At 37.3% G+C, this 27,295-nt stretch overlaps 1 protein-coding gene across 1 annotated transcript in view; it reads left to right on the top strand.

Annotated features, from left to right (window-relative positions):
• The window catches only part of LOC145694826 (dynein beta chain, ciliary-like), a 614,922-nt gene that overhangs the window by 367,386 nt on the left and 220,241 nt on the right, over positions 1–27,295 (top strand). Inside the window, exons 41-44 of the mRNA XM_081771484.1 lie at positions 6,286–6,571; positions 8,092–8,265; positions 13,347–13,539; positions 18,309–18,421. Of these exons, the coding sequence (XP_081627610.1) occupies positions 6,286–6,571; positions 8,092–8,265; positions 13,347–13,539; positions 18,309–18,421 (766 nt within the window). The remainder of the gene's footprint in view (positions 1–6,285; positions 6,572–8,091; positions 8,266–13,346; positions 13,540–18,308; positions 18,422–27,295) is intronic.

Genomic DNA, 27,295 nt, shown 5'->3' with positions numbered 1-27,295 from the left:
AAATCGACTTATCATACTGGACAAGCAATACATAACAATGTGAAAGCAAACACCTGTATCATGATAGAGACGATTTACGAATGTTGGATGGGAAAGAGGACAGGAATTACCAGAACATTCCAAAGACGTCGTTGATCTGCAGTATGCAATTTTCGTGTTATCGTTCTCAGAAAGAAACACTACACCATTTGTTAAACAAAGTTTGGCTAAAGCAATCGGTGATGTAGTGGTAACGTGTCAGACTTCCAAATGAAAAATCTTGGTTCGATACTCTATCAGGTAGTATGATTTTTTCGCATAAAATAATGGCTGCAAACAGAGACTCATCTTCTGATGGAGAACTTACAAGGCATCACTAGCGACAGTTCGAGTAAATAGTGTGTGCGTTCTATATCATACACTGCAATAGTAAGTATGCTTCATTTTTATATTCGTCCCGTCCCTCTCTCTTTCTTTCTTGACGTTTCCCTATCTTTCTTTGCATCTTTCACTTCTCTAGTTCTCTCCCTCTCACACATACATGCAGTTCATATTCCAAAGTTAAAACGGAGCAGAAGCCTGGTCCTGGGAATCTAATTAACTGTTAACTTCGGCGACGTGTTGTTCGTGCTCTGGGGATAACATCAACGGCCCTAGTCATCTCTGACAGAAATACTGTTTAAACGCAAGGAAATAAGTAAAATATCTTTTTTATCCTCTGGGTTACCGAATCTCAGTCGAATTACCGGTTCACTACGGATTTAAATTCCTCGATCCAGTGGTGGGTGTTCACTGGACAACCAATTGACAATTCATTGGTTTCAATTTTTCATTGTGGGTGTTTCAGTTTCTCCCTACATCAACCTATGAATCTTGTTTCGTCTCTTTTTTGTTATTTCTTTTTATCTATACTAATACATGTATAGTTTGAAATAAAAATTGCGCTCATGTCGTTAGCTAATTTTAGTATGGAAGAGAAGAAAGGAGGTGAGAGAGGGGTCTCTTTACCTGACACGACTATGTGATAAGAAGATGTATATTTGGTGGCCTAACTGCACGGCGTTAGCTGTCGCAATTTTTTGATGCGGAGTTTACCATTTAAAAGGCTGCTGTATTGTGATAAAACGAGACCTGAAGTATGATCATACGATAAATAGGGATGATGCTGATGTCGCTTTACTGAATGTCTGTAATTTACTTTTAAACATCGGACACCCTGTAAAACAGAGCATACTCTGTCCCAAACAGATGATGTGTCACAAACGAGTTCACATTCTCATTTGTAGGAATATTAAGGTATAAGTTAGTCTAAAAACATAACCTTTTATATTTAATAATATTGTGTGATATGCAATATGGCGGAATTCAAGATCGGTTCGAAGGTGACCCCACTCCAAGTCAATGCAATAATGCCAATTATAACATTTTTTGCCTCCATCCACGCACGTCGTTATTATTGTTCTGTCCCAATAATTTTGACTAACCCTGTATACAGCTCCACATGTGTCTTCTGACTGCAAAATTAAACTAATCGCTTTCACAGAATATTTTTCATACTATACTTTGATCCAGGGCTAGAAATCGAATTTTAGAACTAAGGGGAAAATGAATAATATATAAAGTAACGAGAATACAAACTCCGAAAGACGGGAGTGCAACCTTACTTTAATGGAGAATGACTTAAGTAATAGCATTTGTTGCAGAACAATCAACAACCAAACAAAACTTATATCACGATTCAAATTTCCTATTTGCTACTAATAACTACAGATATTTTTCCTTCATTTGCACAAAACCATCAACTTACCAAAGGGACAATATACACTTGTGCATGCTCGATTTCCTCTCGTGTTTTGATCTCAGTCTTTTTAGCCGTGGAACCGGGCCCTTTGACGCGGGGCCTTTTTCAGTCGGGACTATTTTACGCGTGGCACTTTCGACTCGAACGGTATTGGAGCGGGGCCGTTTTGACTCCGGGCCTTTTGACCAGGGCACTTTTGAAACAGCGCCCTTTTGACGCGGGCTCATTTGTCGCCGACTCCTTACCCGGGCTCTTTCTACCCGGGGCCGTTTTGACTTGGAACCTTTTGACTCGGCCCCTTAGCCCTTTAGACGCGGGACCGTTTTTAACTAGGGCAGTTTTGTCGTGGGGCCCTTTCGCCCGGGGCTCTTTTGACTCGGGCATTTCGGTCCTCGCCCTTCTGGCATAGAATATATATTCACCAGCTGAAATGCGTTGGGCAGGGGGAAGTTATGAGTAAATAGATGATCAACGATCCAGGGCTCAGTAAAAATACTTACGTAAGTGGTCATATATCTTTCTTTCTCCTGATTTCCACTCTTGATCTCAGGCTCTTTAGCCGTGGAGTTGTATTTACCGGGCCTTTTATCAAGGGGCCTTTTTGACGCGGGGCCTCTTTTGACTCGGGGCATTTTGTAGCGTGGCCCTTTCGACTCGGGAACTTTTGACACGGGACAGCCTTCACCCGTGCCCTTTTGATGCGGTGTCCTTTTTCAGCGGGCATTTTTAGATAGGACCCTTTTGTCGCGACGACCTTTTGACTTGGGCACTTTTGACAGCGGGTCCCTTTTGATTTGGACCCTTTTGTCGCCGGTCCCTTTTGACCGGGGTCCAGTTTACTTGAGCATTTCTGTCTTCGCCTTTTTGTCCGTGTCCTTTTGACAGAACTATATACAGATGGTGATCAGAAAAATGGAAACACCTGTAGTTGGCAACACGTCAGATGTATGGGTTGGCAGTTGTGTCGTGCCGAACGCAGCGCCGGACCGCTGGTGGTGGTGTGTTAGGTCAGTCTCCATACTACGTCAGGCGCAGTGGAACAGCAGTGTCCAGTGGCTGCAGCAGAAGGAGGTAGTGTAAAATGGGAGACCTCTCAGATTTTCAAAGAGGGCAAATTGTTGGTGCGCGGTTATCTGGAGTGAGTGTGACGGCAGTGGCTACTGTGTAAGGTGTGTCGCATGGGACAGTGTCGAAGGTGATGACGGCCTACACAACACACGAGAAAACGACATCGGGGAAGCGGAACAGTGGGCGGAAGAAAATCATGAGTGACAGGTCACGCCGGGTATTAAAGCGCATTGTCACGCAGAACCGTCGTGCCACTGCGGAGCAAGTGACGGAGGAACTCAATCACCACCTCCCCCACCCTGTTTCGACAATCACAGTCCGCCGCGAATTACATGACATGAACTTACGGGGTCTTGTTGCACGGGCCAAACAGCTCATCAGGGACCATAACGCTTTCGCACGCCGCAAATGATGCCACGACCATGCAACTTGGACCGTTAAGGACTGGAAACGTATGATATGGTCGGATGAGTCATCCTTCACCCTATTCCCAACCACGGGCCATGTTTATGTGTGGAGAACGCACAAAGAAGCTTATTATCTGCAGTGTCTCCGCAGAATTGTGAAACATTGCGGCGACTCGGTGATGGTGTGGGCCGCCATATCATCGTTTTCATTGGGTCATGTGGTCATACTTAGTGGATGAATCACTGCCAACGATTATGTCGCAATTTTAGGAGACCACTTGCATCCTATGGTCCGGATGTTGTTCCCGGACAATGACGCCATCTTCCATGATGATAATGCACCCATTCACACAGCTGGCGTTGTTGCAGCGTGGTTTGAGGAACATCGGGATGAAGTTCAACATAATTGAACATTTGTGGTCCGTCTTGGAAACACGACTCCGGCAACGATTTCCACCTCCATCCTCTCTCACAGAACTGGCCGATGCCCTGCACGAGGAATGGTGTAAAATTCCATTTGCTACCATTCACGACCTCTGTGCCTCCATCCCACGTCGCATCAAGGCTGTTCTGAAGGTGAAAGGTGGCCCGACACCATATTAATCTGGTAAGTTGCAATTTCGTTCAGGTGTTTCCATTTTTCTGATCACCATCTGTATATATATATATATATATATATATATATATATATATATATATATATATACATCAACTCTGTGTGGGGCAGGGCAGGGGCAGGTATGATTAAATACATGATCAATGACCAGGGCGCAGTAAAATTTGTTACACCACTGATCATATCTCTTTCTTTCTCCTGATTTCCAGTCCTGATCTCAGGCTTTTTCGCCGTGAAATTATATTTGCCGGGCCCTTTTGACGCGGAGCCTTTTGAGTCGGTCCTTTTTGACGCAGGGGTCTTTTGACTCGTCCCGTTTTAACGGAGGCCTTTTTGACTCGGGCTTCCTTTCGCGGTGCCCTTTCGCCTGTAACGCTTTTGACCCGGGACCGTTTTGACCAGTGTCCTTTTTGAGGTGAGGTCCCTTTTGACTCGGACATTTTTGATAGGGGCTTTTTGTCGCGACGTCCTTTTGATTCAGGCCCTTTTGACAGCTGGGCTGTTTTGATTCGGATCCTTTTGTCGCAGGGCCCTTTCGACCCTTTTTATTCGGGCATTTCTATTCTTGTCCTTTGTCCGTGCCCTTCTGACATATATATATATATATATATATATATATATATATATATATATATATATATATACCAGCTGAAATGCGGGCGACAGGGGGAAGGTATGAGTTGGATGAACGATCAAGGCACAATAAAATTAGTTACGCCACTGGTCATATGTATCTTTCTCCTGATTTTCACTCCTGATCTCAGGTTTTTTAGCCGTGGAATTGCATTTGCCGACCCCTTTGACGCGGTGCTCTTTTGACTTGACTCCTTTTGACGCGGGGCCTTTTTGACTCGGGGCCTTCTGCCGCGGGGTCGTTTTGACGCGGGACCGTCTAGACCTGTGCCCTTTTAAAACGGGGTCCTTTTTGACCCAGCTTTTTTGACATAAGGCCCTTTTTACTCTGCCTCTTTACTCGCAAGAATCTTTTGACCCGTGTCCTTTTGAGGCGGTGTCCACTTTGTCCTTTTTTTTACGTAGGGCCCTTTTGTCCCGGACTCTTTTCTCGCGATGATCTTTGACCCGGGCCCCTTTGACGAGGGGAACATTTTCACGCTGTGCATTTTCGACTCGGGCATTTTTGTCGCGGGGCCACTTTTGAACTTGCCCTTTTGACGCGGGGCCTTTTAAAACCGAGCCCCATTTTGACTCGGGCCTTTCTATCCTAGCCCTTTTTCGGGCCCTTCTGACATAGAACCATATATATATATATATATATATATATATATATATATATATATATATATATATATATAACGCAGCAGTTGAAATGCGTGGGACAGAGGGCGGGTATGAGTAATGGATTATCCAGGGTGCAGTAAAATTAGTTACGTCACTTTTCACATCTCTTTCCTTCTTTTCTCTCTACATTATATCTGGAGATGTATGTTCTGACTAATAGGTTACACTGGCGATTTTAAAAAGTGAGAGGATATACGCTATCAATGATAAACTATGACTTTTGATATATATATATATATATATATATATATATATATATATATATATATATATATATATATATATATATATATAGGGCAATAAATCAAAAAACTCTATATCGGTCTTTTGCCCCTCCCCCGTTCGAAAAAATCCTGCGGGCGTTAGTGATTATCGTGTTGGTTAATTACTGTATTATATTGTGCTATACATGGAATAGATACTTCTGTGTTTTATTTAATAATAAGAACCTTATTTACATTTATTACAACCCTTGCTTGACGACAGCGAAACATATTCACGTTCAGCATATTCAGTTTCCATTCTGAAATAAGGACAGTGAGACGAATGAAATAATTCACGCATACATTTAGGACTTAGAAAAGTGTTCTGCGAACATGTGTTAAATTCCTGAAGAGTGAAAAGCACTAGTAGCAGTTGTCAGCAGTTATTAACTTAACATATAAGAGAATAAAATGAAAAACTGAGAATACGAATCTTTTCAGAGATGATAATGTACTGATGCTTCAAATCTTTTCCTTTGCTCCCTATATCTATGTTATTTCCCTAGTCAAAATAAAAACTGTTCAAAATTAATCACAATTTCTTATGCAACCATCCCTTCGTTGGAGTACTGCGCGGTCACATACCCGTCACGGCGATGTAAAGGCACTTTTGGCGACGAGGATACATCCATGAGCTCCTTCCTAATCCAGCCATAAGTAGATATGTACTAATTATCTTAATATTGGCAATATCGATATCCCTGGCAATTGTGTAAACAATTCTTGTTTTAGAGTATTTGATGTGAAATTAGCCTTTATTTTGAAAAAGTTAGTAAAATATGTAAATACTTAAACTAATGTGTCAGAAATAATTAATTTTCTTTAAGGTTTTGATTTCTTTTTAACTTTCAGACCAGTTGCAAGCTGGATTGATACAAGAAAGTCACAAGCAGAAAAAGCCACCCTCACGGTCTTATTTGATAAGTATGTTCCACCGTGTTTAGAGATTATGCGCACACCTAAGTTCAAGAAGATCACACCCATTCCAGAAATATCATATATCCACATGTTATGTCATCTGCTGGATTGTTTGATTACACCAACGAATTTACCACCAGAGTGTCCGAAGGAATGGTATGAAATCTATTTTGTCTTTGCTACCGTTTGGGCTTTTGGTTCGACCCTGTTTCAGGATCAGGTAAATATGAATATTTCCTATAACTCCTTTCTCTCTTCTTCATTACTTTCCTTGGCAGGGGGCGCGGTGGCTCAGTGGTAGAGCGTTCACCTCTGGTGCTTGGGGTCCCGGGTTCGATCCCAGCCCCCGCCAAGTGAACTTTGTGGTGGACAAACATCGTGCTCGTGGGTTTTCTCGGGGTTCTCCCGTTTCCTCCCACTTTCTTCATTCCACCATTTCACTCATCTCTCATCATCACCGTCTCCTTTAGCCTAACCGGCATAACCGTGGGACGTAAAACTTAAAGATTTCATTTCATTTTACTTTCCTTGGCACTGAAGTATTATAAATCAACAAATTTTAAAAGAGAAAAATATTTTCTATTGCTGCTGAGATTAGTCATTAAAATCTAGGACTGAAAAAACATTATGTCAGTAATAAGGGCCTATCCGGTTTGCCATGAAGACCAGACTGTGTCACGTGATCAGGTCAAAAGTCACGTTGCATGCTAAATCGAGTCTGGAGATTCCAAATCCAGCTGTCAGATATTTCAAGAAGGTAACTTCCACGTGGCGAGCCCTAGGCAATTCGCAGAAGATACATATACTTTATTATTATTGATATTACTCAAACAACTTGACTTTTGACAATGTTCTATCGATATTTACCTTACGTGCTATACATCGTTTTTAAAATCTTCGTTGTGTCTTTCCAATAAACTTTCAATTAGTCATCTCTTTGTTATAGTTTTTGAAACATGTGGGCGATTTCATTTTTTTCATTGATTTTCCATTGGCGTTAATATTTATGATTCCTGACTATTTCCTATGTTCCATCCATTTTTCGAAAATTTGGTTTTGGAATATAGAATTTTTGAGGTGAATTTCACCTGTTTCTCTTTAGGTTTTTGAGATTAGAGAAATTGTCATTGATTTTTCATTGACAATAACGTTAATATTTCGTGCTTTTGACTATTCTCTATCCATTTTAGGACAATATTCTTTTAGAATATGGAATCTACATAGCTTCTTCTATATTTAAGCTGATTTCTAGCAACCTCTCCCTTTTTGTTTTTCAGATAAGTGGAGCAATTATTTGTTTTTTTTTTTATTGATTTTTCCATTGACATTAATGTTAATGTTTCGTTCTTTTTTGACTATGTTCCCTCAATTTTAGGACAATTTGCTTTCGGAATATAGAATCTTTTCTACATTTGTTCTGAATTTTAGCCATCTCTCCCGAAGACTGCTCATATCATTGCAACCGGATAGCCCCTTTCTGTCTTAATTTTACCAGTACACATCCTGGTAGTAACAGATAGACGAAATGTTTTGCTTCTTTGTATGCCTTTTATCAGTTTTGTACTACTTGGTGTTATTTTGTGACATATTAATAATAGTATCCTGACATTTCATAATCCTAACATTTCTTTCAATATGTGTGATTGTTTACATTATACTATAGCATGAATATTACTAACAAATTTTATATTAATATAAAATTCATTTATTTAAGATACTTCTCTTATACATTGGTTATAGTTGGTTGATCATCGCGTCGAATTTACAAGATGGTTTACCAGTGAATTTAAGTCAATTAAGTTTCCAGCTCAAGGAACAGTGTTTGATTATTTTATTGAACAAGAAGTGAAGAAGTTCCTTCCATGGTCCGAGAAAGTGCCGAAATTCGAACTGGATCCCGACCTCCCCTTACAGGTGAGCATTTTTCTTTGTTCTGTATTTTTATTCTTTTATTTAAACTATTCGTTTCAAATTATTCAACTTATTTGTGTAGATTTCAATTCACGAATAAGTGAAATACTGACAATAGTATTTAATATAATAATACATCTCAATATTTGTACTTATTCTATTTATAAAACAAAAACATATCAGGCTGTGAGTAACGCTAATGTGTAAAATTCAACACATTTAAGAGTTAAGAGGTCGTATAATCATTTAGGTGAAAATATTTATAAAGGTAACCAAGAAAGTTCTGTCGCTTTTTGTGAAAGTCTGTGTTCAATTGTCCCTCACACTGTGAGTTGAATGCGAATGGAGATAAGGCAAAGGTCACTTGTTGGTGTCGATATATCCAACATACTCCTGGTTGTGGCAGTTCAATTACATCGTGAACTTTCGTAAGGACAGAGTGTATATGGGACCTCCACAGAGCGTCATAAGGGCGTGTATGTTGTACGAGTTCAAACTGGGGTCAAACGCCGCTGCTGATATACCAGGCATTTGGTGAGGGTGTCGTGACTGCGCGGACAGAGAGCGGTGGTTTATCAAGTTTAAGGACGGTGACGAAACACTCGAAGACGCGCCACCTGCCGGAAGCCCAACACATGTACAAAATGAATATCTTTAGGCGAATAGTGGCCAGACATGTGAGGAACTGGGACTACAATTCAGTGTGACTGGAAAACCCATTCGGCAGCACCTCCAACAACTTGGGAAGCACTACAAGTTTGATCGATGGGTCTCACATGATTTGACTTCGGGCCAGAAGGCAACGCGAGCAGACACCTGTATTTCTTTGCTGTCTGAGGAAGGAGCCATTTTTGGACAGGGTATTGATATGTGATGAGAAGTGGGTCGTGTACGAATCTCCACGTCGCTGTCATCATTGGTAAGCATCCCATGAACCCATTCCAAAAAATCCGAAACCAGCACTGCACCAGAAGAAGGTCCTCCTGTGTCTTTGATGTACTGCTCACGACATCGTGCATCGGATACTGCTACCACTGGTCAAAGCATTAATGCAACTGTGTACTGTCAGCAGTTGAGCCGTGTTGAAGAAAAAGTCAAAACTCTGGATCCACCATTTCTGAATCGCTAAGGTATCCTGTTACAGAACAACGCTAAGTTTCATGTGGACGACTTGTATGGGAAACACTATTACATCCGCCATACTCTCCGGACATTGCACCGTCCGACTATAACTTGTTCCATTCCTTGTACAGCGGGGGACACTTCTAAATGGTACACCTTAGCCGTAAATCTCCATATGGCTGTACCATTTAGAAGTGTCCCCCGCTGTACAATCACCTTAGGGGACGTCAGTTCAAATCTCTGGTAGAGATGTAAAATCTCGCTTCTTCGCTTCTAGGCCACCAAGCTCTATCGCTATGGAACTCGTTGAACTCGTTCCAGATCGTTGACAGAAGGTCGTCGATGCTGATGGGTACAATTTTTGATTTTCTAGGTACGTCTTAGGTGACATATCGATGCTCGAAGGTGGTGGGTGAAAAAGCAACAGATCTTGGTTACCTTTATAGATACTCTTTATCCTTAATATAAACGCAAGACGCCTCAACCTGTCAGTCAGGCTAATTCCTAATAGTTCACAGTCACAATAATGGCTATCACTGCCTACTCGGCCTCCCACCTGGTGCCTGTGGTGTAACTTGGGCACCGGATTACCGAAATCGAACCACTGTGAGCAATAAACCTCGTCCGGTTTAGTTGGACAGCAATCTCAGATAGGAAATCGGAACTGGTAGCATATATATGGAATTGCTTTGTCTCCTTGCTTAGTATAGCTTTATTTATGGAAAGATAGAAAGCACCAATAGGCGATTCGATAAGCTATAACTGAGCACAACTGGACTTTCGCTAGCACATCTGGATATGTTAGTAAGCTACAAGAATAGGCCAACAAGAACCGAAATACATAAATAAAGTTCAAGTTGGAAGAATTTTAAGACTTCATGAATGTGAGTATACTGTATATAAGCTGTTCTAAAAATGGCATCAACAAACAAAAGATTTATTCTTCAAATCAAAATAAAATGAAAAAAATATAGATGTACATTATATACTTTTTGAGTCCTTGTCTGAAATCATTATTTTCATTGTGTCGTAACATCGAACATCGTAGGGAAAGGTTCATAGAGTTGATCTTCCAGTCCATTAAATAGTTACATCGATTATTTCCAGATGGCAATTAAAGTCAATGGACACAGAGAGAGTCGATAGAACCTAGGCGAAACAAGCCAGGCGAATAGCATTACATAGTTCAGATGGTTGTAGTGAACGGACTTTATTTGAGATCAATGTACAGTGTATCTTTTGGGAAAGTATACGTATATTTGCTTATTAACCCTTAGACTACCAATAGCGGGGGATACTTTGTGCCCACCACAGTATATTTTTTGTAATTATTCTTCTAATCGTTTCTCTAAAATTGTAAGAAAATTTGTTATTGCTCAACATTGGTAGTTAAAGCGAATACCTTACAGTGGTTCAAATTGAAGGTTTGCGTGTCTCATAAAATTTGCTATTTTAAGTTGGTAGGCACGAAGTACCGACGTTCGTAGGAGATGTGACTGACATTCAGTAGTGTCACTCCGAGATGACAGTGTAATAAATAGCTGTATCCCACCTTTTCTGAATTTGGCAGATAGTCGTATCCCGTGTACTGTTCATTTTGAGAACTTCATGTTAGTGTGTCTCATAAATTTGCTATTTTATGCTGGTGGGCACAAAGTACTTCCCGTTGATAGGAGATGTGACTTACTTTTATAAGTGCCACTCCTAGATGGCAGCATAATAAATAGCTGTTAGTCTTATCCTATGTACTGTTCACGTCAATCTCTGTAGATTTCCGTAAGGGTTTCTATTTTGTTTCTTTTGCAAGATATATTTAATCTCAATATGTGGGCACAAAATGACCACGTTACAAAAAACTAGGTAGTGTTAGAGTTAATATCGTATTGAATATATAATTGGGTACAGCTGTGTCTCTTATGAAATATATATGAGCAATGAGGGTGTTTATATGTCTATGTGCGAGGTGTAGAAATCTTTTACTTCCCTTGCTTCAAATTTTCTTAAAATCCTCGTATTTCTTCTTTTTCTCGCATAAATTCATAGCGAAGTGGAGAAAAAAGTACTCGATAAGCATATCAGTTTACGAAATATTTCTGCATCCAACTTAATTCGGTATTGTCATATATAGCTTGATCCGTGAAGGCTGAGTGTAACCAGCATATTCCAGAATCTAACCTATCACAAATAGAAATTGCTATAAATGAAATTAAATCTTACAGTTTTACTCCCTATGGTTATGCTAAAGGGGACAGTGATGAGAAATGAATGAAAAGTGGAGTGAAGAAAGTTGGAGGAAACGAGAGAATCCTGAGAAAACAAACAGAGTTTGTCTATCTTAATATTCACTTCGTGCGCGCTCTATAGAACCAGGGACTCCAGGCACAAGAGAAAAGTTCTCTACCAATGAGCCATCACGGACCAAAATTGCTATAAAGAAATTAAAGAAACACGATCTTCGGATGCAGAACAATACTTCTGAATTAGTTTTAGGTGGAGGGGAAAATTCTGGAACAACATACGCAATTTCTTTCTGCTTATCTGGTACAAGGAGGAATTGCCAAAAGAGTGAAAAGAATCAATCATTGTTCCAATTCACAAGAAAGGTAACCAAAGTTATTTTAATAATTATCGAGGCATGTCTCGTTTGTAAACATCTTATAAAATCTTCCCTGACATTCTGTTAGCAGGATTGACTTTATAATCAGTTGAAACTGTTAGAGAGTATCAGTATGGATTTAGGCGAAATCCATCAAGTATCGACTAAATATTTAACATTCTTTAAATACTCGAAAAGAAATAGAAGTACATCAATCATTTATTGACTTTAGGAAAGGCTTCGTCTCGATTAGAACCTACATATTATAAAACATTTTTACTGAAATAGGTACACCGAAAAAGTTAGTTAGATATTCAAAATGTATCCCAAATAGCGTATTCCGAGTTAGGAAACACTTGTTCGTAAGCTTTCACGTCAAGAATGGCCTAGACAAAGAGCTGAGTGGATTATAGTTTAGTGTCCCTTTCAGCAGTGCAATCTTGCAATTATTATTAGTTTTGTTCTGGAATACGCTTAAGTAAAACTACAGATAGAGACCAGGAGCTACAACTAAATGGTACTCACCAGGTTATAGCTTATACTGATGATGTAAATCTGATAGGAGATAATATGGGGACAATTGAAAATATGCAGAGGTTTTATTAAATAGCGGCAGGGACGGGTTTTAGAAGTTGATGCAGAGAAAAATAAATACATGGAAATTTGCCTGTACTGCACTACTGTGTTAAACTATCAAGTAATACTTTCGACAAAATAGACACTTTCAAATATCTAGGATCAACATTAGAAGACCAAAACAATATCTATTGAGAAATGAAATGCCTGAAAGCAGAGAATTCTTGTTATATTCAGTCCAAACACTTTTGTCTTTGCGAATTCTAAATATATTTCTATATAAAACGAAAATGACGTCTGTTGTCCTATATACTTGCGAAATATAGTCACTTTCTTTGATTGAAGACCGCAGACTGAAAATACAGTATATGAAAATTAAATCAGGCCCAAAAGGGACGGGAGTGGGAATGGTGGAAACTTCATAGCCAGGAACTGCATAACATATACTTTTACTTAACATTGTTATGATTATTAAGACTAGGAGGCTCAAGTGATCAGGTCATCTAGCCAGAAAATTGAAGCGCATTCAAAATTTTAACTGGTAACCCAATTCTAAAAAGAGATCATTAGGAAGTCCTAAGTGCGGATGGGAGGACAATATTAAAGTGAATCTAGCAGAAACAATAATGGAAAGTTGAAACTGGCTCCAGTTGGCTAAGGATAGAAGTCAATAGAAGGCTTTTGTGAATGCAACATTGATCCTTTGAATTCCATAGGCCGTAGAGTTACTTATTTATGTTTTCTTGTGATCCATCTTTTTTTGAAACTAAAGTTTGTTTTCTTCTCATAGGCAACGTTAGTTGGTACAGCAGAAACTAGCCGACTTCGGTACTTTCTGGACATTTTAATAGAAAAGGGTCGTCCAGTTATGCTGGTTGGATCTGCTGGTAGTGGAAAAACCGTGGTTATCCAAGACAAACTAGGAAGTCTTTCAGAGGATTGGGCTGTTACAAATGTCCCATTCAACTTCTATACAACATCTGGTACGTATTGCAGTGCGACCTACGAGAGTTGGCCATGTTGGTTCTCTTAGAAGAAACGGTTAACGTAGAGAAAACAAGGCCTTTTTAATGGAACTGTGATAAAGATAATATATGTATTATTCATACAGCAACTTCAAAATATACTGTAGCTTATATAGTATAATATGTATATTGTAAAAATATTGCAAAATAAATTACCGAATGCAACATACTAGATACGAGTAGAGTAGGCTGCGTTCCCTGGCGATATGAGGATATGATCTACCCTGCTAAGAGAGCCATCAGGATGCTCCAGAACGAAGGGAAATTCATCTGAAAAAAGAAAGTCCTGCCATTTACCTCTTCATGCGCGATGTTGCCGATACTATTATTGTCTGATATTTGTGCTGTGCAGTCAGTGGAAGCCGCAGCAATGGGCCATGCAAATATGTTCCACTACGTCGGACGACGTAGAACTGTTCGTGGAGGCATTGGACGCTGAATAAGAACCTCCATTGCTTGCGCAAATATATGGGTTGTGGTTGTCCGGTCCATCAGAGACATAGTACAAGCTGCTGTTGGGATCGTGGGGTCGTCTGATATGACGCTGTCGTTGGATTTGGTGTTCCGCTTTTCTGGGGCCATTGAGTCCATATATGTTGCATTGTGGCCGCATTCTGTCTAATAGAGCACCAATGCCGCGAAAGGTTAAACTACACTCGCGATACGCCACTATTCATTCGTGGTTAAAGAACAACACCTGCTGGAATAACTGTAGTTTACGAGAGGCATCTAATCGTGTGCACACGCTCGCGTCACATTAACATTCATCTATCATCAAACTTTGTCTCTCTATGACTCCCGATGGTCTATAGATGGCATACCTGGAGCCTCTGTTGCTTCATGGTACTGCCATGCTAATCAATTTATAATCCTTCTGTGCTCTACATATTCCGAAAATTTCGACTTCTTGCGATGTCTTCTTGGTGTTGTACTTTTAATGACGAGAAGTTTAGTACTTGCTTTAAGGTAGCTCAATCGCTGATACCGTGTCTCTATTTAAAATATAAAAATCATATATTAAAAACACGAATGTCTTTGTTCAGAACACAAAGGTGAAATGGAGATTTTAGAAAATTGCGAAAGAAGTATGATCTAAAACCTAGTTCTTTATGACTTTCTAAATGCTTCTCAATCGGCTTATGAAACACTAACGAAGTTCCCTCATCGCTAGTTTTAGAAACGTGAGAAACTTCATTCATGTATGTCAAAAAAAAAAAAAAAAAAACTTTTATCACTGCACATCTACATTTATTACAATCATCGCCTGATTATTTGTCATATTTGAAAGTACGTCCAAGAACAGACATTATTCTTTTGCTTGAGGTTTGGAACTATAGACACCAATGACATATATAGGGCATCAAGAAGAGATTTCACCCCTTTTCCCGTATTGTTACTGGAAGTGGCAGTTTGAACTACTTTCGCTTTCTGTATTGACGCTCCATAAAGGACAAACAAAAACTGAGAACGAGAAATTCTCTTCTATTGCATGCAGTTCACCTATTGATATACTTAAGAGCTGAGAAAGTGTATTTCTAAGCTGAAGATGAAACAAAATTACAGCATTTTCGGCATCTATGGTGCACGTGAATGATATTGAAGTTGCTATGGTGTGACAATGGTATCGATCCTGGAAGGGAGAGTCGATGGAGCCCAGGCCCTCAGGATTTGAATATCTTTACTTTGACTTTTGCTTGGACACTTCATAACGAATCATATATACCAAAAGCCCCCGAAGCCCCAGAAGCTAAATTATACAGAAATCAGAGGCGCCTCGTTAGATTAATCTTTAACATGGAGAAGTGGTCAATATACAGTAATCATTTATAGTAATTTTGACAGAATGAATAACTTCTGTATAAGCCATTCACATGACTTGATCTTTTTTCATACATAAAAGTATCTGAAGAACTAACACTCATCTCCAGAATGATTCTTTGGCAAATTTTGACAGACTCATTAACGTTGATACAATCAGGAGTTGTAACACCATTTTTTATTATAATCAAATCTTTATATTTTCGGAATCGTTTACACCATGCCGAGAAATCACTATTTTATTTTATTTTATTATATTAATCTGTTTCCACGTAGGTTTGTACTATCTTGTAATATACAATGACCTTTTGAGTTCTTGCACTATGAATTAACTTGAGGGCAGACAGGCATCGATAGTACCCACACAGTTTTTACATTCTCTGTGATTCTACGATCGTGCATTCAACCACATAAGCTTTTGTAAATTCTCGTGTCTATTCAGTTACACGATTACTGTCGTTTCTTCTCAAAATGAGTGAATTTTATTTATTGTAAATTTATCTTCACAAAGCTTAGTGTCTACATCAGGATACATACGTAAGCAGACTTACTATAATGATTATGTCAGGCAGTAATGATTTCAGGGATTACCCAGAGTAAAGGATGAAGGTCCATAAGAGTTTTTTTTTTTTGGCTCTAAAGAGTTAAATATTATGAGTTGTCTATTTATAAAGTAGGATCGTTAGTATAAAAAATATACACAAATTACAGCCAAAAGTTTATAATAACCTAGCTCAATACACTGAAACATTCTTAATGCAATCAGTCATAAAAATGTAAAAAATCGCTGTGACTTGTACAATAACCAAATCAACTATGTGAAAACCTACGCAGTAAGTAGTCCGAGCCGTCTTGACAGCTTTCTCCACTTTCAGATCAATGAGAAACGTCAGCATTCATGATATAGGAGGCTTGTGGAAGTAAAGAAGACCTGGTGCTTGTAAATACCTTTGATAACCCAAATACCATAATACAGCGCTATATGTGCACAACACCCAACCACCCGTGCACCAACCTTGCATTCGCAATACCAGCCACGAATTGGAGGTGAAACACCATTGTGGTACTGAATTCATGTGTTGTATATTTTGAAAGACGTGTGATGTGATTGTAGTTGGACACGAACAATATCATATCTCTCTCTTTGTGAACAACTAGTTCATAAAGAAATATCCAATTTATTCAAATCCTTCTCTGTATAAAACTTGGCTTGCTTAATTTGATACCCCAAACGTCATATTTCGCAACTCCTGAATGGTCAATCTTGTAAAGTTCATTGAAGTGTCAGCGGACATCTTGTGCCAAGTACTCTTGCGTTTTCCCAGTTTTCTGCTTCTACTAGTGTTTGTAACTAGATTAGGTTGATTCACCAAGGTTAGAATTCGTTCGGCGATGATTTCATCTTCCGTATCACTTGACATACGAGAAGGTCGAAAAGCATTGCACATATCACAAATAATTCGAACAAACTCGCCGATCATGGGTATCACTGTGTCCGGCATTACTTGTCCTAGAGCTTTGCATCGTTTGATTAAACCATTGACAGCTTCGATTACCCATCTAACACATATAACCAGTTATGACTCATTCGATTCATTTGCGGTATGCTGTTTCTTGCTTTGTAAGAAATGTTGTAATTTGGACTAGGTCTTCCTTGACTCTTCAATATTTTGTACCACACACACATCTCTACAACTTCGCATAAAGTTACTACAGTGCTTTCTGTTCTTCTATAATCACTGCATGGACCTTCTTTCTCTCACAAATGCACCTTCTGTGTGATCAAATTCGGTTTCTTGTGGTATTCACAGGCAATTTTCTGCTACATGATATGCTTTTTCTACCTACTGATATGCTTTTTCTTAGTTTTTGCTATGAGCGCAATCGTGATACACTTTGTTACTTACATATTTTTTGTGTTGTTACATGCTTAGTATATTATATAAATAAGAAAGTGTATCAACGTTGCACTTATAGTTTAACAAGCACGAAACTAACGAAAAATCAGCAATTTTTGCAAAAATCCTCCGATTACTCGAGTTTGGAACTCTAAAATAAACGTAAATATGAACAATGTGAAACAAATACTTATTGCATCGTTACGTAGGTATGTTCTATATTTAACACAGGTAGTTAGAATTGTTGTAGTACTAATTTCATTTTTTTAGAGATTTTTAGAGCCAAAAACGCCCTTATGGACCCTCATCCTTTCCCTCCTGGAGCCACGAAATTCTCTCCAGGACCATATATACTATCGTGCTCAAAGTGTGGGATGTAGGGATGTACGTATTCCATACGCATGTGAATTATCGCTGCAGAGATGCTACATGATGTGCGTACATCTCTACTCTGCCTCGTACAGAGGTGTGTGGAACAGAATTGAACGCATATTGAACATCGTTTGTGACACGATGAGTAATGTACGTACGTCGTTTTATATACTGTAGTGTTTTAGCTTCCTTCACCGATATGCTATTTGCCTTCTTCAATTTTTCAGTAATTTATCTTTAATCGTTTTCCTACTAAAGGACCATGGAAGTTCATCCGAAACAAGACTCATTTTTAGAATACATTTTGGAAATGGCTTTCAATAGCGACACTTATTTCTTACCAAAGTTATTTCGTTTTTCAAGATGTATCGAACGAAGGATCACTCGACCCATGAGGCCATTTCAAGTTTTCAAGTCGGCTCGAGGTGTACTTGTTTTTCAGAGATTTCGGGAAATTGCTCCATAATACTGAATTCGATTCGCCCTATATAGTATGTATATGTGTATATCTCTTGTCATAACTTTTTATTACTCTTCAGTTGTAAATTCACATATCGTATCTTACGAGCATATTACAATCAAATGTAACAAAATTATACGGAGATCATCATTGATTACGAACTTTTCTTGACTTTAAAGAAATGCTACAGAGAGTTTTGGAGAAACCACTAGAGAAAAAAGCTGGAAGGAATTATGGACCACCAGGGACGAAGAGAATGATATATTTTGTTGATGAAATGAATATGCCTGAGGTAAGTATCAATTATAACTGATATAGTTTATATTTATTTTGTTGAGTGTTTACAATTGGACGATATCATACATACTTTCTGTAGATATTATAAGTTAAAGTTTCGATTGAAAAGGAGAGATTATCTTAAGGTTGCTTCATTGGTCTGGCACTAAACACCAATTCGGAATGGTTGAAAAATTGTTCTCTTTAATATCTTTCAATTAAAGGAAATTTAATACAATTGCTAGAAACTTGCTTAGTATAAAAGTTTTATATTATGTCTTTTTATTGTAATCGAATTTTTTTATATGTGTAGGTAAATGAAGATTTGAATTTCAAAGCCCTCTACACGATTACTACAAACAAGGTGACTACATTATGGACGTGTGCATGGGTTTCCTCGGGGTTCTCCCATTTCCTCCCATTTTCTTAATTCCACCATTTCATTCATTTCTCATCACTGTCTCGTTTAGCCTACCCGGCATTACCATAGGACGTAAAATTTAAAGATTTCATTTCAGTTTTTTCCTACATTATGGAGTTTCCTGTGAAGCAGATTAGCATGAGGCTACTTAAAACTCCATGTCAAAGATTAATACTAACATTGTCAAGATTTCACTGCATGGTATGGTTACGTGAAAATAATAATGAAAAATGTTACTTTGTACGGCGGAGTCACTGCCTTAAAACAAACGTGGAAATAGCCTAGAAGTAGGGGAAAGTTGGTCAAAACGGGATACTTAATGCAAGATCTGAGATATCTCGCTTCGAAATTAACTTATTGCATTGAAACTTAGCAAAATTCTCGACAGCTATATATACTTCAGTTTGTCAATTTGGTGTAGTTGAAAAAATATTTTTCTACATGATATTAATATTTTTGGTATTTAGGTCAAAGTATGCTGTTTTGGCATACTGATAGAACAAAACAGGATAGTAATAAAAAGTATGTATAATATATCGCTAGTTTGGTATAATATTGTTTAAGAGTATACGTTTTAATTATTATTATAAGTATTAACGTTTAAGAATAGGAGTTGTACCTTTGAAACAATGTACCTTTGAACACCTGTGTTTTTCTCCAATTCAGAGCTATCTAGGTGCAGTGATTAAAATTCGTTTGAAAAATTAAATGAAAAAAGCACTACAAACGCGTTTGGCTGTTGTTTACTGAGTGTTGTGCCAAGTAATGTTCCTTTTAATTTTTTCACCCCTAAAACGAAGATTTTTTGTAGTTACCTTTTGAGTTTTGTGCTCCTCGGTTTTCGCAACTTGTGATATTTATTTGTCCAAACTTGGGGTAGAATCATTGGTGAATACAGTAATATTTTTAGTTTTAACATCTGTTCAATATTTAAGCTAGTGGAAAACTTTTTTTTTTTTTTTTTTTTTTTTTGTAATGGCGACCCTCTTGTACCTATGAACATTAAAGCATCGTGTACGTTTGAACGATAAATAATACTGTTTAAAGCTACACAATGTAAATAGTTAAAACAATTGATATATTTTATATAGGTTAGGTTAGGATATAAAGATATTAATTAACAACTTATTTTAAGTAGTTTCTATATATTCGCTTATTGTATAACATAATGTTAAGACTTGTATATGCTCAACTTTATTGTTCACAAGTTTTTGTTAGAACTTCTCTTCAATTTTTAATTTAATTAATAAAATTTCAATTCTGGGGAACTTTTTATAGCTAAACATTTTATTGCAATTTATAACTGTTAATATTTACGGCTTCTTTTTATATTATTGCCTCAGAAACTTGTAATTATCACTTTGTTCAAAGGTACAGGAGGGTCTGTTCAATGCTACACGACCATAATGTACCTGTGAACAAAACGGATATGCTCTTGTTATATTCTATAAAAGCTGATGTAATTATGTAACACGTTTAAAAATCATCCTATCTGATAGCAAAGATATGGCACTTCAAATATATGACAAAAATTGGGGGAAAATTGAATATTAGCACAAAAATTTCGAAGACTCTAAAAGTGTTCACAGGTACAACGCCTTCCCTTATGTATATGAAAATAAGACCAAAGACATCATAGAAAGCAAAATAAATTGAAAAACTGTCGATTACAAAGCTAACTACCATTGCCTTGATGAGGTTTCGTTATATTATTTACAAAAATCGCAGCGAAAACATCACAGTCCTCTGATTCTAATCCAGAACAAGCTCGTGTGAGTATTATTGATTGCAGGCACTTGATCCATCCTTCATTAGATTTAGAACTTGAGAACAAGTCGTTACAATACATGCAATCAGCATTATTATTAGAATCTTCTGAACTGCTGGTTGTATCTAAATTGTCTTGTCTTTACTACCTTTCATGTGTTCCCTTTTGTTTTATTAGACCTATGTGCATCGTTAACTGCATCACGTATAGAACTAAGCTTTGTCGTCGGATTGGGTCGAATTATCTTGATCTCTTGAGCCAGTAGTATAACCTCTGCTTGTAAGGAGATGATGTTAGAATTGCTTTTTTCCCCTTCTTCTTGTTATTTCGACGTGTGTTTCAATTATTTTCAACTGTAGATATCTTACATAAGTCCTTCAGTGATACTGTGCTGAAAGTAGACGAAGGTCTAGATCCTGCATCTTGCGAAATTTCTGTAGATCCAACAGGTGAAGCATCCGACACATTTCCTCCTTTTGTTCATTCTACTTGGTGTGTCACCTGGCGAGAAGTTGACGGTTGTGATGGGCTAAAACATGTAAGACTTGGCTCTTTTGGTGGAAGTGTTTGACAAGCCAAGGTTTCCTGTATGGTCTATTTGATGTTTCAGCATTATCAAACATCCAGTCTGGAAACACATTCTTTATATTAGCACTTTATACAGTTGTTAACACTCTAATATCTGTAACTTGTTTCTTATTGTCATTTTAAGTACATAACGTAAACCAATTGTTATCTAGAAGTGGTCAGGCAAAACGAGATGTCCGACTGTAATGATTTAGACAATACGGCGCCTTCCGAAAAACAAGCAAGCTGATAAAAACTATTTTAAGTGAAATTATACCTAAAACATTGATTTACAATAGGTACTCATTTACATTCGAATAATCGAAATGATAGCCACAACTTCTTTACTTGTTTCAACTCAAAACAATTTAGTGATGCATCTATTTTTAAAATATTCAAGTTCTAATTCCACCCATACTTCTTTTCTTCATCAAGATTCACTGCACAATGGCGCCTGTCACATTGCAATGTTAGTTCTGCGGTCAAGCACCACATAGAAACACTTGTTTTCGAATGAGGCTCGGTATCTCGTTTTACCGTACTATTCCGTTTTAGCAGACACCCCCTACTCACTGCAAAAATGAGATATGAGAGTAAACTGCAACTTTCTTCATTTTAATTAGTAATTCCGTAATATAAATTTTTACCGAATACTGGTACAGGTTGTCTCAAATGATCGAAGAAATGTTTGAATACGTAGGCGGCACCACAGTGGGTGCAGTGGGTGCTGCTGCACCCACAATAAATTCGATTTTCAGATTTCCTACAATAATCCTTTCTATTTTGTATATTTCTTGTTTCCTATGTTTGGATATATTTGAGTGACTTCTTAAATCTCTCATAAGTTACTTGCTATCATAAAGTGTTTTTCTGGTTTTTCTATTTTTAAGTAAAACTTAGGGATTATTTTTGAGATCTTAAAAGGCTCAATATTGCAGAGCGTTCTAGCAACAATGTTAGGATGCGTTGTCTCTCCCCAGTCTGCACCCACATTACCAAAATCCTGGTACCGCCTATGCTTGAATATATGATCAACCGAATACGCTGTCGTTTCCTATTGTTGCAAGCAAAACGGTCTTGAGGTAGCAACAAGATGATATGTACTGGATTGCGTAACATGACCGTTCCAATACCATAAATCCGCATCAGAAATGGAAAATCAGCAATCGAACTTCGAATCTCCATGTAAGATTTCTTTGGGTACATCTTTTATTGAAAACATAAGTTCTTTTATAACATCACTCTCACTGAAAAGTTCTCGAAGCAGCCTCGTAATGTCTGACAATGAGAACATTTCGGTAAATTGTAACTCCATTGTTGTCAGGAACAATGTCCAATTGTCTGTTTATTTTTCCCATTTCCTATCACTTTCTGAAATACACTCACTTTTTCGTCATAAAATGTAACTATTCCGAATATATTTGCTCTGATTTTTCGTTAAAAAAATATTACGAATTTATCACTTTTTATTGAAATATCAGCTCGTATTTTAAATAAGCAGAAGTCAAGATGACGCGGCAATTGGTAGGAATATAAATTAACAAAACTAAGGAAAAAGTTATAAAGAAAAAGTTTCGAACGCCCGACCCCGAAATCGCTAACATAAAACCCTACCATATACGGCCAATCAAGCCGCTCTCACTGTCATTTTCAGAAAATCTAGTCATTGCTTCTAAATTTTTGTCCCTTATAAACCTTCATGCGTAGGAAAACAAACTCCATAATGTGCTCCTGTCAAGAGTCATCTTCGAAACAGGACTATTTTATGTTAAAAATGCTATACTGATTTTATTTTCACTTTTTTAATTTTCTGTGTCTTGTTTCATTTTTCAACTTACATTAGAACGATTGAGTTGTGCTGTACAGCAATTAATGAACGCTTATTTAGTTATTATACTGAACCTCACGCTTTATTATCATAATATACGTCTAGTACTGCCCTTCATTTGGCAGAAAGTCTGTATTATCCTGGTCCTAATCCGAGGGTAATTAGGTTCGCATTAGGTGGGATAATCGTGGCTCTGCTGTATTTAATACATAAGGCAATTATTAGCATACAGTTTACAATATATAAGGCAATTTAGAAAATAGAAAATGAAACAAGGTAATTACAAAAATAGAAAATGCACACTTCTCCAATATATATATTAGCGCGTCTTTGTCTTTCGAAGTCTCTTAAAATATGTAGTTTAGCAAACATGCATTCGAAGGAAAAGAATCGGGGTAATAAAGCATTCGCAACTAGGGATGCGCACGATACGAGTCGAGACAGGATTTTCCTGAAAAAATTTGAGTCAAGACACGACTCTTCCAATAGAAAAATATATATTTTTCGAGTCGAGACATCACTTTTACCAGTAGCGACTAATGTTAGTGTTGCAGCGTTGCGCAACGACCAAAGTATTTCAAGAAAAAAATATTATTAGCAATAGTAGTAAAGAACAAAAAAAAATACTTTCTAATACTCCCATATATACTTTAAATAACATATTTTTTTACTTCTGTAACTGCCTGTTTCGTTAATCCGTTTAAAAAACCGATAAATAATCCGTCACAGAGTCTCTAATTTATATTGTATTGCAGCGAGCATACAACGACCAGATTCCTTCAGCGCGGCAATTGGAGCAAATGTTAAGTCTCCTTTCCCGTATCTCAGAAGTTAAAGGGTCTGGTCGTTGCAGTGCTTCTGCAACACAGCACGGTTTCCAGTGAATGAGAAGGTTTTTGGCGCTAAATAAGATTTCTGATTTTTATTTCACTAGCAATTAACAAATGGAATATGTTTTTATGCATTCATATTTTTAAATTACAGGACTTATTCTGAAGCAAATCAATACAATGGCAGTTAAAAAAAAGTGATAGCAGAATTACAAAATAAGAAAGAAAATATGCAGTAGAGCAGAAATCAAATGAAAGTAAATCCGCATTTACAAGTTAATTCTTAGCTTATATAGATAATGAAGGTTTCTTCTACAGTAATTTGTGAACCAAATATTAATAAGTCAATATGTAAAATCCCCCCCGCCTCTGTGGATAGTATTTTAGTATATACATATTTCTTTTATAAAATAAGTATATTTGATATTCTTGATAAAACTGTATGGTAGGGAACGCCACATTGAATTTGGGGCTAGTTAGCAATGCTCAGAGGCGTAGCCACGAGGGGAGTCCAACGGGTCCGGACCTCCCAAAAATTTCGAAACTTGATTAACATTTGTAGACTTTCCTAACGAACTATACTTGTTTAACAGAGAAATGATTGACGTAGACTAAATATTTTATTTTACGCCTCATCATGTACTCTTTCTTTCCTTATAAAAATAATTGTTCTATCATTTTTTAAATATAGGTGACAGTAATTAAAAATTACTTATCGTCTTTTTGGGTGCAGTATAAGACAGATTTGATATCACGTAGACGTATTGGATCTCCCTCAAATACTTCGGACCCCTCCCAGTTAACATGCTGTTTCTACATCTGGCGGGTTTCAAGGTTGCTTTCCAGGTTGCTTTCAAGGTTGCTTTCGTGTAACATTGATAAACATTGTTTCGCCTCATGTGGAAGTATATTGTGTTCATCGTGCATTGCGTAACAACCAAGACGGATTATTTGGAATGTAGTTTTTTTCTTTTACGCACATGTGTGTGTGTGTGTTGATGTATGAATAGGGTTGCCAACTCTGTAAAATAAAAAAACTGGCACCTCCTCAAAATTCCCTATGATATAGGTCTAAGCGTGAAGTATCTCTGTTGGGAACTATCCATGGAAAGGAAATGTACTATCGTGAATAAAAGTCCATTAACACATATATTCTGTATATCCTTAGAACATACACTAATAAGCTTAATAGCTACATTGTGCTATAAATGAGAACTGAAATTGATCAATCGGCATTTTACCAGTAACTACCATTTCTTTAAAATTATCAAAATAGGTGAACAAAAGTATAATAATTTTTACGTGACAGTTTTGGATTTGGAAAATGAAATTCACTCTTTAAACATATAGTCTTTACTTCAACTATAGGAAATTGCTTTAAGAAGTCCTTTCCCACTCTTAATAAATGTATAAAATTCCTTTAAAGTAAATTTCAAAATTTCCCTGATACAGTCCCTGTCATCTCTCTAAAATTATCTAAACAGGTGAACAAAATATATTAATCGTTGATACATGGTGAAAGGTAATAGTTAAGGGTTTACAAAATGACAGCTACTTATCAATATCTACTTTGAACTAGATACAAATTTGAAAAAAAAAAATAAGGTCATAAAGAGGCTGGTGAGAAGTTTGTACCCGTTACCGGCTTTAATCAAAATAACAGCAATTTTTTCGGCTAGGCCAGTGAAAAGCCGACCAGTTGGCAGCCCTATGTATGAATATGTGATATTCACAATTCATATACCAGTAGCTCTTTTGTATCAGCTGTTTTGGTTATTAGTTATTAGATTTAATTTTATTATGTGTGCTTTAATTCTGTACATAACCTACAAATTCTGAATGAATTGCCTATCATGACTTCTGTAAATAACTTACAAAAAAATTCCCCAGCTTTCAACTGACGAAACATTTGCAATTAAGGCTTAGACAAAACAAGCAAAGTGCAATTTAGGAGAGGGTTCGAGAAAAAAAACGGTTAAAATTTAAAGGACATCTTATGGCAGTAATGTTGTATGCACTAAATACATTTCCACAATTTATTTTAAATTTTCCTAGATAAATTGTGAATAAAGCGTGTTCAATGTACATTTTTTATAACACTAATCTCTGCTACGAACTCTCTTCAGTCTACATTGAAGAGGAATTCGGATCACTGTCAGGGACTGAGTTTGCTAGAATGAATTGTTCGCAATAATCTAGAAAAAATATTTAATGAATCTAAAAGCTTCTGAAATTAATATTAACTGTAACTATGGCGTCAGCAAAAGAAGAAAAGTTTTTTTTTTCACATCAAAAAGAATTAACTGAATGTTCCAAGAAATTGAATGTCCCAAGAAAGGTTATCACTAGGGCCCGGATAATTATTTAATTACATATTTTTGTAGGGGTTATATTTTTATACCAAATCAGTGTAATAATGTCATTTGTGACTCATAGTGCCTAAAAACACGCATTTGGAAGTACATATATTTACATATTTTACACTTAAATACATATAATTACATATTTTACTCATGAGCACATAATTTTACATATTTCTTGATATTTTCATGTTTTATAGGGATATTTCATACAAAAACTGTTCAACAATAGACTTTGAAAAGAAGAAAACACTCATCTCTCTTTGAATTTAAAGTGGTTGCTTTATTTCTAATTTTTATAATTTATTTATTTATTGTTTCACTGCGTTACACCCTTTTAAAATAGTATTAAAGCGTTGTTTGGCGGATTGGTAGGGAGAGTTGGACACAACCGTGTTTGATTAGCAATCGTACACTCTCGGTCGCGGTAGTAGCGCTCACATCCTTACGTGACATTAATAATTCAATCGAATTACTATCGCGACGCGGTTTTACGATTGCCTATCGTGTTGTTGTCGCAAATTCGCCCCACTAATACTTTCCTTCTTCGAAAAATATTAAATCAGATGGGGAAGTTTGCATTCACGCAATTGGTAACACTGAACTCTTGATTGACAAAAGTGAGGCGCTTGCTGTCACAACGCATGCTGTAGGGAAAGTGTGAGCTAGGAGTTCGACAGTGGCTGTTACAGTGAGTGCCTCGTGGCTGGTGGTGCTCCGTGAGGAAGGAGGTTAAGTGGGCCCTGTGATACACCTACACTACACTTACACTTTCTGTTCCATTTACACGTGCATACATTCCCTTCTTTTTTACACTCTTTCTACTTTCATTTTATACTTCCCACTTTCCTCTACTTTTTTGCCCTGTTCACCTTGGCTTTTCGCCCTCTTTCCCTGTCTGAACTTCTTTCCCGATTTTGACTTTTTCCTGATTTTGACTTTTTTCCCGACTTGCGTCCTTTTCCCAATTGTGTCCTGTATTTTATTCTATTTTGCTTTTGAATCATAAATCCTCTGTTTGAGGTACACATTTGACTATTTTGCATTAGTAGCACATATGACAAGTGAGCCGGTGCACCTACCTATTTGACCGGTAATGGTCTACGACAAGACAAG

The sequence above is a fragment of the Thermobia domestica genome, chromosome 9, assembly GCF_964235325.1.
Source record: "Thermobia domestica chromosome 9, izTheDome1.hap1.1, whole genome shotgun sequence".
In the NCBI taxonomy this organism is placed as follows: Eukaryota; Metazoa; Arthropoda; class Insecta; order Zygentoma; family Lepismatidae; genus Thermobia; species Thermobia domestica.
The sequence above is the reverse complement of the archived record's forward strand: the minus strand, read 5'-3'. Positions and strand labels throughout refer to the sequence as shown.